Source organism: Rhincodon typus, chromosome 33, assembly GCF_021869965.1.
Source record: "Rhincodon typus isolate 14 chromosome 33, sRhiTyp1.1, whole genome shotgun sequence".
Taxonomy (NCBI): domain Eukaryota; kingdom Metazoa; phylum Chordata; class Chondrichthyes; order Orectolobiformes; family Rhincodontidae; genus Rhincodon; species Rhincodon typus.
In genome coordinates, this window is record NC_063364.1 from 20,472,612 (window position 1) to 20,486,454 (window position 13,843).

General features: G+C 41.1%; 1 protein-coding gene across 3 annotated transcripts in view; it reads right to left on the reverse strand.

The window, feature by feature from the left end:
- dmxl2 (Dmx-like 2) overlaps positions 1–13,843 on the reverse strand; it is a 122,041-nt gene that overhangs the window by 95,219 nt on the left and 12,979 nt on the right. For 2 of the 3 annotated variants that reach the window (XM_048616014.1, XM_048616013.1), the window contains exons 2-3: positions 6,673–6,798; positions 5,459–5,530 (exon numbers count right to left, since the gene is read on the reverse strand). In XM_048616014.1, the coding sequence (XP_048471971.1) occupies positions 5,459–5,530; positions 6,673–6,798 (198 nt within the window). Of the gene's footprint in view, positions 1–5,458; positions 5,531–6,565; positions 6,580–6,672; positions 6,799–13,843 lie in introns of those variants that run through there. The other variant, XM_048616015.1, reaches the window with a different exon arrangement.

Below are 13,843 nucleotides of genomic sequence, written 5' to 3' on the forward strand. Positions count from 1 at the left end.
TTAATTTCAGGACATCTGCTTAGTCAGGCAAAATATATTTGAGCTGCAACTGATCAGCAACCATTAAGTTACAGCAGTATAGAAATGCAGCTGTAATCCCAATTTTATACTTGCTTCATCATGGAAATACCACTGATAACAACTGTTATGTTATGCTAACAGGCAACACAGCTATACTAGATTCAACTGAAAGTAGCATTGTACAAGAAACTGGCACAACTACAAATTGGAGATAACAGCTTAGATCATCTTTCTCTCATTTTTGAGGAAGACTATAATGTAGAAATAACAGCTGAATGCAAGCTTCCGGAGTTCCGTTCAGTTGGTTTTGAAACAGTGACTGACTTGTTTCAATGTAACCCACAAATTTTCTAGTTAAGGAAGTCAGCTAGTGAACTATGAAGTTTTGAGTTAAAGCACAGTTGGAACAAATCCACAATTAAAACACTCATTACAGGTCTAAAACTTCTTATGGCTAGTACAATTTGTTCAGATTCATCATTATTTTTCATCTTCTGCCTCAGAATTCTGTACACCCGTTTTATTTTGGAGACCCAGCCTCTCCATTTAGGGACATTTGCTACATAATTATATACAATTAACTCAAAAGATCCAGAATACAGTGTTTCAGTTTGAATATTAATCAGTACACTGGCACTGGAAACTTTACTGACTCTACCCTTCTGATGACATACCAGCTTATTGGCTAATGGTTACATGATTTGGAGTAAAGGTGGAATATTTTGCTGAAATTTTTATAAATTTTATTTCAATCCTTCTTTAAAGGTACAGCAGGTTCAGCACAACTACAAATTTTGACTCAGTGGAGAATTTTGTACAAACAGGATGCAGAGTCTTTATGCCAATGATTCTTGAAGGTTCCTCTTTATATCATTAGTATGAGGAAGAGGTTTGAGGGGTCTTGACTTACTTCTTACCATGACTTTCCATTCTAGATTTGCTCTTTTAAAAGCAGCAAGGTCTACACTTTTCTTGAGACATTAGCAAAATGCAAAAAGATACAAGTGTCTTCCAATGATTTTGAAAACTTTCTTTTCAGGCCCCCAACCACCACCGCCCGTCAAGAGAGTAATACAACTGGTTTAGATTAAACCTTAAAACAAATAGCAGAATTTTCCTTTGAGGTGATGAGAATAATGGTGAGCAGCAAAATGGCTTAATTGGGCAAGTGCCCAAAAATCAGATTCTCGTCATAGAGAAAAACTAGCCCGATGAAGTCCTCATGCCTTAGATGGCGAGCTCAGAGTCTTACTGTTTGGTGGCAAACAGCTTATTTTTTTTCTCTTTATTCATTCACGGGATAAGGGTATCGCTGGTTAGGCAGCATTTATTACCCATCCCTAATTGCCCAGAAGGCAGTTAAGAGTCAACCACATTGCTGTGGGTCTGGACTCACATGCAGGCCAAACCAGGTAAGGATGGCATTTTCCTTCCCTAAAGGACATACATTTTCCATCACAGTAATCCCCCAACTTGCTGTATTAACGTCACACTTCCAATTTAGCTCCATAATTGAGAAACCCAATAATGCAAAAACATGTTAAAAAGTACTGGTACCTGGTAACTTGTTCCTTTGCTGTCCATTGCATCTCAGCATGGCTGTACCAGCCATCTAGCTTCACTTAAATGGAACTGCTACTTCTGTACAAGGTACTTCCATGCTCAACGGCCACACTCTTCCTGGACCCTTCACCTTTGCAACGTGGCATTTGAAAAAGAACAGCCTCATGCCTTCATCATGTTTGCTCTCAGTTATGACTCCAGGGCATCAAGCTTGGAGGCAAGGCACAGCCAGAACTTACATGCTGCAGACAGGTTGGTTTGAGCTGAGTAGCAGGCAGACACATTATGCATCTATGCAAATTTTTAGTACTGACGTGTAGCCAGTATCTTCTGGCTCTTAGCTTGCTTTGCACGAGGTCTTCAGCGCTCTTTTAGATGCGGCCAGCGTTCATGGTGTGCCTGCTTTTAAGCACAGATGGAGACACAGGCAGCTTTTGACAACGGGGAGCACTGAAAAAACAATGTATCAGTCGGAAGGGTGGAAATGTCACTCTACAGCAAGGTGCTACTTCAATATCAGAGATGCAGCACATGCCAGAAGAAATTGGTGATGTACGAAAGTCAAAGAGGATAAGCATTGAATGAGGTAGGCTCAGACTCCAGACATTTGGGGGTGTCACCACACTCAGTCAAAAATGTAAGGAGCTTACATTATTACAATCCAGCGGGTTGGCCCTACTCAAGTCCAGTGATCCATGCACTTGAAGTCCAGGAATTGGGCCATTGTCATCCTTGAAGGGGAGTTCAAGCAGTTCAGAGATTAACTGCAGGTCAGACAAGGTGCTGTTGAGAAGTCAGTCAGGACGGCTTGCCAGGATAGTTTGAGGGTGAGTCACATTCAGTCATGGGGTTTGTTTGCTAATTGTCAGAAGCTTATAAATGGGTAGTCAGAGACATCCTGGAGAAAGAGGATAAAATAATTTGCAGGATAGGGTGCTTTTACTGGCTTGCAGAGCTGGACAGTGATGGGGGCAATTACAGATAGTAGGTGGCATCTCATAGTTAATGGAAGGGGACTAAGCTTTTGAAGGGTGAGTTCAAGTAGATCACTGATACACTGCAGGTAAAACGGGCAAGTTAATAGTGAAATAAAGGGGCAGAAGTGAAAGGAAGGCTTTAGGGTCATTGGGACAACTGAGACAGCAATACAAAACAGAACAAGACAATGGGGAGAGAGTGTGAAATTTGTGGATCAAGTCCAAACACAAAGTTGGCACCTTCCCATATTTTGAGTGCGCATCAACTGCACAGTAAGATCACAAAACGTCTGGAGCTGGTTGCAGAGTGGAAAAAGTTAGTGTCGTTTTTCTACGGCAGTGGTGTCCGTAATGTTCTTTTTGAGGCCCTGCAATGGACAATTGCAGTAGTCATGCCTTCACTGTTTAAGCACTGCTATACTGATTATCTCCTTGTCATCCAAGCTTAACAAGTCTTAGTGTAATAAGGAATTTAGAAACTGAACCTGATGTTATACATTATTGTTAGCAAATGGGAACAAGTACTGGAAGAGAACACATAGTAGCTACCACATTGTCACAGAGAAGTCTGCAAGGCTACAGACTAAGTGATACAGGTCTACATACAGTGGAGCACAGTCCACTTTGGTTGTCCATTATGCATTTGGTAAGGTCACACACCTTGATAAGGAGCTTTAAGTTATCTGCTCACACAGCTGAAATGTTTGATGCTATGCTGGTCCTTCTTGTGGACTTGCTCTTAAATGAGAATGAACCAGAAAGGATAATGCAGATATAAGAGCTTCAGTAAAAACAGCAACCTCCAACAGCTATCGTACAGCATCTGGAGGAAGCAGCAGGACAGGATTCACTAAGAGGCACAGATCAACGACAGGAATAAGTGTTTGTAGGCTTTGCTGCATTTAGTTGCAAGCGTCTGAACAGCAATGCCAGAAAGATTAAGGTAGTCCAACTTCATCACCAGAACTATGTCAACTCCTGGAAGACAACTTGCACTCAAAAGGACTGTGTGGCAATTTCATGTTGGTGCAGTCAAGATCACACTGCCCTTAAATTTTTATACCTGTAAATGCTTACAGCTCATTCTGTAGTAGCTCTACTGGAAACCTCAGTGGCACCTCCCAAACTCCAAGCATAAGTACATATGATATGTTACTGATGCCACTTATGCCAGAGCCCACTTCCGCATCACCTTCAACCTTGAAGAACAGAGACAGTAAGGACATTATGATTCTTTGCTGTTGCCTTTTACACCCACAAGTCCATGGTGCTATCAATTGCATCCACATTGCCGTGAGTGCACCCTGACACCAACTACTGGCAGTTGTGTATCGGTCAGAATTTCACTCTTTTTATGCTAACCTAATCTGCAACCATCAAAGCCACATTTTATGAGGTCTGTACTAGACATCCTGGGAGTCACTATGACGCATACATAGTATTCTCACATGTCTACCTCGTTCCAAGATCATTAGCCTTTACGTAGATGGCCATTGGGAAACAGAGTACCTCCTCTAAAGTGGTCCTCGACACATATAAGAACAGCATAGGCAGACATCTGTACTCATGCTTCTACCAGGATCATAAGTGGAATAGGCACAGAACTCATGAGGGTGAGATTTTGACAAGTGGACTGCTCCCATAGGACTTCACAGTATAGCTTATATACACAGTATTCTGCTTTAAAGGAATATGCTGTATCTCAATTTACAATTTGAGCTGGGGACTGAGGGTGGGCATCATGGATGCAGATGAAATGGAGGGACTTGGCATGCCTGGAGCATTCAGGGAAGCTGCTTTAGAGGTTCCAATGTACTGCTCCTCCTCCTGGCTGCTGCCAACACCCTGTCTCCACGAGGGTAAGGAGCACAAGGCTTAAGTAATACCGTGTCAGTTCAAGAGTATGCTTGGCAGTCACTAAACGTACTGCTGGACCTGGATCCGTAGGGTAGCAGCCCCCTCCTTCCATGAAGGCTGTCAAGCAACTGTGTACCAGAGGCAGGATAGTGGTGAGAATATGGAAGATTTCCTCCATCTTTCGTATCAGACTATGAGTGGCTCTGGTACACCTGCCTGATGTTCCTGTACCAACCGAGGTGAAAGTCTCTCTACCGTTGGAGGATGCAGATTAATACATCGCCAGTGGATTCACTCAAAGTTCATAGGATTCCTCTTCAGAGGTGGAGATGTCATTCAGGAGTTCATGCTGTTGCATCTTCCTTCTGGAGGTTTCCGGACTACCATTAGTGCTTAACCAGGTTGTTCAGGTTTGATGGGGTGGACTCCACTTACTGTCACCCAGGAAGAGAACTAATCTTTTCTCCATCAACCTGTGTCCAATAAGCAGGGAACTAGCTTATTTTCTTTCTGTGCCATCTGGTAGGAGTTTAGAGTTGAGTATCATAGTGTGAGGGGTAGTTTCTACATTGCAATGACCAGATGAATTTTAAGCATGGCACCAGTGCCTTGGAAGCCAGAAGATCCTGTAAATGACAAACACTTCCATCTTACTTGCAACATGACTTGCCAAGTAGTATCCCCAACATCTTGCATACACAACTAATGAGATGACAAGTATCTGACTGTATGAGACAACTCGCCCCGAGTTATGAGACCATGAAATTCACTCAACACCAACTTCAGATAGGAAAATCCTGGACTAAATCTGGAAGAACTCATTGTTCTGGATTTAAAATATGTGCTAAAAAGAAAAGCTTCTTTTATTTTCCAATCTTGCCACTTTCGGGAAAAAAAACCTATATTACGCAACACCTTCAACTATAATGTGCAATTGTAGTCTATAGTTTACAACCATTAACTGATAGCAGCATCACCCTTAAATGAACATTAACAAAGGGTTACATTGAATTTTTTCTTTAAAAGGATGGAATACTTACAAGTTTTCTTTTGTAATGGCTTACAGGTACTGGCTCAAAGATGCAAACTGTGTTCCCATATGAAGCAGCAATCTAAAAATGACACAATTAAAGCTATTTATACAGGGATCTCACATGTTTCTATAGTCATGTTAATTTCCAGCACTACAATTTCACTTCAGTGTGCATCACATTATGAAATATCATTGTGGTTTAACTTGTGATTATTCCTTATATCTATTTGAAAGTAAACTTTCAATGATTCACTGTGCTAAACAGTAGTATTTATTTCATTAGGAAAAAAGGCAACCAGCTGCATCATGTGCCTTCTTTGATCATGCCACTGTATAACTGATCATAAGACGACAGCTGTTGGAAGACTTTTCCTAAAGCAAGTACGAGAGCACATAGATATAAATGCAGATGCTTGCAACCAATCAAGTTAAATGCATTTGGCAAGCTGAAACTCTTAATGCCAATTGATGAAAGTATCACTCAATGCAGAATACCCATGCTGCTGTCAGCAGGATGACGACTCTTACATGTTATGGTAAATTGAGCAGTTTACAATGCCTTTTATAAAGAATACCTTATACCTGCTGTTCACATAGACAAGACTCAACCACATTTATCAACTTTTTGAAAGTCTGCCAGCAAAGAGATGAATTAAAATTCTTTTGAGGGGAAAGATGAGCCCAAAGTAGACAATTATGGAAGCTCCAAATTCAACATTTGAGCGCAGTAGATGTGTAGACAACTACACATGATCCATTAGCCATCTTTGTTTACTTGAGGCTGGGATTCTGCATTCTACATAACACTAGACAAATACTTAGTAGGTTCAAATTTAACTGTTCAAACAGAACCAAGTTTAACAGTTGCCTGCTCAGATAGACAGTAGTTTGATTTGGTTAAATGTCACCAATACCCATGCAGGCACATGGCTATCCCACACTCTAGTGTCACCCATAGTTAAACTCTTTTGACCCAAAGGTGGTGCCCCTAGAGGTTCATCTGGAACTCTTAAAATAGTGCTAAAATATTACACATTTCTCAGATAATGCACAATCATAAAATATCCATTAGTAAAAAGAATTCAGCTGTATTATGGACTGCATATAAACACACCTAGAACAGTTCTGTATACAAAGCACAGCAGAGTGTTGGAACCCAAAAATAGGAAACGACTCTCCATCAAATACATCACTGGGACTAATCCAATAAAATTATCATACTCTGCCTTGCTGAAGGGAGCACTCCACACAGCCCACTTGGATATTGCCATGTTTAGCACCAGGGATGATCTGAACACATTCAAAATCACTTCCAAGGATCACTATGTCACATCCTGAAGCGTATGCCTAGAAAAGCAGAAATCAGAAGGAACAATTAATCAACTAACCTCACAAATGTTTCCTAAATGAATTAATGTTTCATGAGATCAAGGGAAAACTACAAGTGAATAAAAAAGTTAATTTAAATGGGAAGCAGAATTGCCATAAACGATAACTGAAGCTAATATCAATGACCAAGTCACATTTAGTATTAGTTAGTTCTCTCCCTTCAACTTTCTTCCACTTTCACCCAACCTTGCTTCTTCTGACATTCAGTCTCTCTCTCACGCTTTCCTCTATCCTTTGTAAGCTTTTAGACAATTTATCTGTTCATTTCTCATTTTGTGAAAACATGTGACTAACAATTTGCTTTTCTCTTTCTGTAAGCCAACCCTTTTCGTCTACTTAACCTAAATTCTGTTTCCCACTGCTTCTTGCATGTTAGGTTTTCTGGAGATAATCTGCAAGCCAGGCAACATTTGTGGAAAGAAACAAAAAAAGTTACCTTTTCAGGTCAATAGTCATTCTTTCCACAGTTGCTGCTTGACATGCTGAGTATTTCCAACATTTTGTGTTTTTATTTCAGACATCCAGATTCCACAATAATTTTGTTATTCTTTTATACTATGTTTTCAGATTCACAATGGTTGCATCTTTTTAAGATCTTTCAAGGCAGCAGAAGCAATAGTTCCAAATGGTTTTAAAGTGAGGGAAGTACCTAGTTGGTAGCCGTTTTGCAGTCTGCAGCAGCCTGTTATGCTAAGGATGGTAATGGGGTGGGGAAGGGTGTGGGGGAGCGGGGGAGCTGGTGTTGTCTGCATCCAGTATTATTTTAGTAAGCCTGAAGTCATTGACAACTCAACCTAGGGCATCAGTTTAAAAAAAAGTCCCTTTGATGGTCAAAGAGAGATGCTCAGGACCACCTTGATACTTGTGCCCGGAAAAAGCCAACATTATTGTGGAGTAAGAAGATCTCCCCAATTAAAGATATTATTTAGAGCACAAATATTCACAAAAGCACAAAAATTTCAAGAAGAAATGCAATCTTGGATCAGTAAAGACCTGTCACTAAATCTGCCCATTACAAAGTTGCCAGCTCTTAGCAAAACATCCATTCTTCCCATCATTAATTTACAATTCAATTTCACACTATAATTATTACTGGCATATAAATGACAATGATATACATAACACCAGTAATTTAATACAGTATCTTAAAACACACAGCACTATCCCAAAACACATTCATTACTCCTCATTCAGGTTTCTTATATGTCAATTCTGAACAAGAATTCAATAGGCACAATGCTGCGGGGATTTCTGGCAACAGACCATGATATCTAATTGATATCATTTACAAATTTCTTCAGATGCACAAAGTGAATATCTTGAGGTCAGTAAGCTATAAACCCTACCCAAAAGGCTACTTATTCCCCTTAGTAGCAGTGTACAACATTAATTCTATGTCAGGTTATGCAATACCAGTTATTCAGAAATGATGTTAGTATTATAAGGAGTTGGAAAATTGCCAATATAAGTTATGCATTTAGAACACTGACCTGCACTTAATACATCTGAATTTCAATTCAAAATAAATGGGGTACAAGAACACATCATATTCTAAACAAAAAATTGTCTACTGCATACTAAACACTCAATGTCTTCAAAAACATTGGTATGGTTTACAGAGTCAAGAGCACAGCAGCCTTGATACCAAACGTACTTCCTACATACAAAACTAATACAACTGTAGGCAGTCGTACGTATAGCCTCAACAGTTATATTTGATAAAATATATATAAACAATACAATTAAAATCAATATAACATGCTAAGTTGTACTATCTACTCAGTCAATTTCTTGCACAGAGGATCTGAAATTTCTTTGAAATAACTGCACATATTAGATAACCAGAAGGGGAAGGGGAGATCAGAAAGTGCACATTTGAAGCAAATAACATTTATTACTGGGCATTAGACATCTTGGGCACTTGATCAAACTGAAAAGCATAATAGAAGTGACTTTAGCATTTTACAAAAGCACACAAAATTTGAGATGGGCAATGGGCAAATGATCAATATTAGCAGTATACTATCCTGAAAAGGCTGAGCAAAATACTTAAAATTTATGATTATAGTTGAATGGCTGCAAATCTTGTACTTCCCTCATTTTGTGAACTGCATTTAGCTCGTGTTACAGTCTGTGGGGAGAAAGTTACCCCAGTTGAGGAAGAGTAACAATTTTAAGTTCTACATCACTTACACACAGATTTCACTTCAATTTTTTTGCACTGATATCAGACTTGTTTTGGCTTTAGTAACAAAAGACATTGACATATCTTCTGAAAGGATTTTTAAAAAAACTATTGGCATCACTGGAAAAATCATATCAGAAGGCAGATAAAAGTCAACTACATTGCTGTGAATCTGGAGAGGTGGCTAGATCAGGTAAGAATGGAAGATTTCATTTCCTTAAAAGGACATTAATGAACCAGATGGGTGTTTATGACAATCAATGATAGTTTTCATGATGATCATTACTAATGACTGGATTTCAATTTTTATTTAAATTCCACCAGCTGCTAAAATATGTCCCCAGAGAATTAGCAAGAGTTTCTGGATTACTAGTCCAGTGGCATGACAACTAAACCAGTATCCTCCCCTCAACCCATGTTACAACAAGCTTCAAAGAGTTATATTGGCTAAGTATCATCTTAACACATCATATCAGTCATGGGACAGAACCTTAAAGTACTGGATTGCCATCTGTTATACATGCTGCCTAATTTTATTTTCCATTGTGTACAATCCACTACTGCCTGCCACTGCCAAAGTTGGAAGTTTCGCTTACTAACCTCTCTAGCAAGTATAATTTTCAACCCAAAGATCAATTCTAACAACATGACACTGCATGACGTGACTGCAATTTACCTTTCAAGAGGGAGGTTAATGTGCAAAGTTCTGGTATACATTTTAAAAATTTGGTGAAGATGCAGAAAGAGCCACAAAAGATGATACGAGAGTTGAGAACATCTATGCATTATGAAAAAGGTGAACAGACTGGAGTACTTCTCTGTAGAAGACAGAAGGCACAGGATTAAACTGATTGTGGTTCTTATGATAAGGAAGGGGCTTCAGCGGGTAGGCAGTGAAAATATTTTGGTTTACAAGCAGTACAAAGCTACAGGCTTTGAATATTATAGTCAGTAACAAATTCAACAGGAAGTTGAGAAGAAAAAAAACTTTTTACCCAAAACTTGTTGAGAATACGGAATGTATTACCATACAGAATAGTGAGGAAAAATAGCATATGAAAATAAAAGTTGAAAGGGTCTGTTGATAGGAACTTGGAGAATGATCATGTAGACCTTATAGGCTGGCATATATTTGTTGGACCAAATGGCCTACTTTTGTGTTGTAGATTCTGTGTAACTAATGAAATCTAGCTCAACCATTCTACTAGTTCCCTCAATTCCTCCACCCTTATTTGTAAGCCTATTTATCTGACAACTAATCTTGGGTAAGCCACTATTTCCTATAACTAAACATGGAGATGACTCACGTCATCATCTTCTGCTACACACTCAGGGTACTGCCTCATGCTGAACCAGGCTGTCAGCCTTAGCATTCTCTTTGAGTTGAGTTTCCAGACCCCTTTTTTTTTGCATTAAAGTCTGCTTAAGCATACGTATGATGCATCACACCTCCATACTTAGCTCATCTGCTGCTAAAACATTAATCGAATGGTCAACTATTCCAGTGCTCCTCCAATTAATCTCCTATCCTCCCCTCTGTTAATTTCAGCTAACTCTTAATAATTCATTTGTGTGATAAAACTTCAGTGTTATCAAAGACGCTTCTATTATTCTTCCTCAGTGCCTCTCCTGAGGGGATGGTAAACTACCTTCTGTAATTGCTGCAATGTGTATGGCGAAGGTATTTCTACAGTGCTGTTAGATAAGGAGTTCCAAGATGATGACCTCGCAGTAATACTAGAACAATTACATAGTTCCATACGAGGATGACGCGTGCCTTGGAGGGCAGCTTGAAGGTGAGGGTGGTCACCTTGCCTGCTGTCTCTAACCTTTCAGGTAGTAGAAGTCATGGGTTTGAAAGTCTGGCTGATGAGCCTTGGCACATTTGTTTTTATTCTTTGATAGAATGTGGATTTTGCTAGTAAGGCCAGCATTAGTTGCCCATCCTAATATACCTTTAAAATGGAACAGTAGGCTTTGCCATTTCAATTAAAAGCCAACCACAGTGCTGGGGGTCTATTGTCACATATAGACTAGTCCAGGTAATGGCAACTGATTTCTTTCCCTTAAGGGCATTAACTAACCAGATGGGATTTTACAGCAATCAATGATAGTTGATATTAATGAGACTAGTTTTATATTTCAATTTTTATTTTAAAGTCAAATTCCACTTGTCCCATGGTAGGATTTGAACACATATCCGGAGAATTAGCCTGGACCTCTGAATTATTAGTTCAGTGATATTACTACTGTACAATCCCCTCCCCAAAGTTGTTGCACTTTTCTCCCCGGTTTCACAACACTAATTTGTTAATACAATTACATTATCTACGTTGATGACTTGATGGGCCAAAGGGCTCTAGGACTCTATGGTTTAACTAAACTTTTATGCAAGTTTATTGTAACTTCTCTTTTTTGCAACTCTAAACATCTAGAAATGAGTGCCAGTTCTTTTCCCCTGCTAAATCAAGTTGTTTAGACTTCCTGTGATATGTCTCCACAGCAGACATAGGGCCAGAGACACTATCACTGCATCAGTAGACCCTTGAAAACAAGAATCTAGTTACTCATTTTTTGCTTTTTTTAAAACAATCTTAATTATTGTTCATCCTAGTTGCCCTAATGCAATTGAGTTGCTTGTTAGGCCATTTAAAAAGGCAACTTAGGTCATGAGATGCTGATGCAGCTGCTGGAGAATCTGAGATAACAAGGTATAGAGCTGGATGAACACAGCAGGCCAAGCAGCATCAGAGGAGCAGGAAGGCTGACATTTCGGGCCTAGAACCTTCTTCAGAAAATGGCTTCGCAGTGGGGTTAAAATTGTTCCAGAGATAGTAGGAACTGCAGATGCTGGAGAATGGCTAAGGGTCTAGGCCCGAAATGTCAGCCTTCCTGCTCCTCTGATGCTGCTTGGCCTGCTGTGTTCATCCAGCTCTACACCTTGTTATCTCAAGATAGGTCATATTGTATCAGGTGGGCAGGTTTCCTTTTCTAAAATAATATTTGTGAACCTGTTGCGATTTTACGACATTGCAACAGCTTCAGGATTATGCATTATTAATCCATGCCTCCAGATTATACAAATAACAGCAAAATACTGATTAAGATGGAGGTCTGAAATAAAAGCAAAGTGCTGCAGGAACTCAATAGGTCGGGAAGCACCTATAGTGAGAAACAGAATTGACATTGAGTCTTACATGGCACTTCTTTGGCAAGGAGTTTTAAGGAAGGGTCACCAGACCCAAAATGTTAACTCTGATTTCTCTTCACAGATGCTGCCAGACCTGTTGTGTTCAAATCCTACCATGGAGCCTTCGCCCAGCAATTCTTATGTAATTCCATGAGTATATCCTTTTACTTCTTTCTCCCTGTCAACGCTTGCCTGCTGCTTGTCTGCGCAAAGTCATGGAAAGGTAGCTTGCAGGAACCAAGATTAGACCCCCTTGGGACTTCCAATGCCATGATATGAGAAACCATGCATAGAGATTCATCACTAAAACTGGACAGACAAGTGGAATGAAACAAGCAGAAAGGGAAGCAGTTGGCTAACAGACAGACTCTACTTAGTAACAAAGAAATGTGCAGGGAGATTTAAGTTGGGTGGTAATGGAGGAAAAGCACCAGTAAGCTATTTCTGAGATAGTAGGAACTGCCGATGCTGGAGAATCTGAGATAACAAGGTATAGAGCTGGATGAACACAGCAGGCCAAGCAGCATCTGAGGAGCAGGAAAGCTGACGGATAAAGATGGATAAAGGAGCAGATAGGTGGAGAGGAGACAGACAGGTCAAGGAGGTAGGGATGGAGCCAGTAAAGGTGAGTGTAGGTGGGGAGTTAGGGTGGGGGTTGGTCAGTCCAGGGAAGATGGACAGGTCAAGGAGGCGGAGAGGAGGCTGGTAGGTAGGAGGTGAGGGTGGGGGGGTTGAGGTGGGAGGAGTGGATAGGTGGGAGAAAGGACGGACAGTTTGGGGAAGTGGGGACGAGCTGGGCTGGTTTTCGGATGCGGTCGGGGTCGCGGAGATTTTGAAGCTGGTGAAGTCCACATTGATACTATTGGGCTGCAGGGTTCCCAAGTGAAATATGAGGTGCTGTTCCTGCAACCTTCGGGTGGCATCGTTGTGGCACCACGGGAGGCCCAGGATGGATATGTCATCCAAGGAGTGGGAGGGGGAGCTGAAACGGTTCGCGACTGGGAGGTGCAGTCGTTTGTCGCGAGCCGAGCGTAGGTGTTCCACAAAGCAGTCCCCAAGCCTCCGCTTGGTTTCCCCGATGTAGAGGAGGCCACATCGGGAACAGCGGATACAGTAGACCACATTAGCAGATGTGCAGGTGAACATGTGTTTGATGTGGAAGGTCTTCTTGGGGCCTGGGATGGGGGTGAGGGGGATAAGTGTAGGGGCAGGTGTAGCACTTCCTGTCGTTGCAGGGAAAAGTGCCAGGGGTGGTGGGGCGTGTGCAGCAGACAAGGGAGTCACGGAGAGAGTGGTCCCTCTGGAAAGCAGATAAGGGTGAGGAGGGAAAAATATCTTTGGTAGTGGGGTCAGATTGCAGATGGCCGAAGTGCCGGAGGATGATGAGTTGGGTCCGGAGGTTGGTGGGGCGGTACGTGAGGACGAGGGTGATTTTGGTTGTTATTGCGGGGAGGGGGTGTGAGGGATGAGTTGCGGGAAATGCGAGAGACACGGTCGAGGGCGTTCTCGACCTCGTGGTTCAAGGCAACATCCCCTCCACGGTGGTGGAAAACGCCCTCGACCGTGTCTCTCGCATTTCCTGCAACTCATCCCTCACACCCCCTCCCCGCAATAACAACCAAAACAGA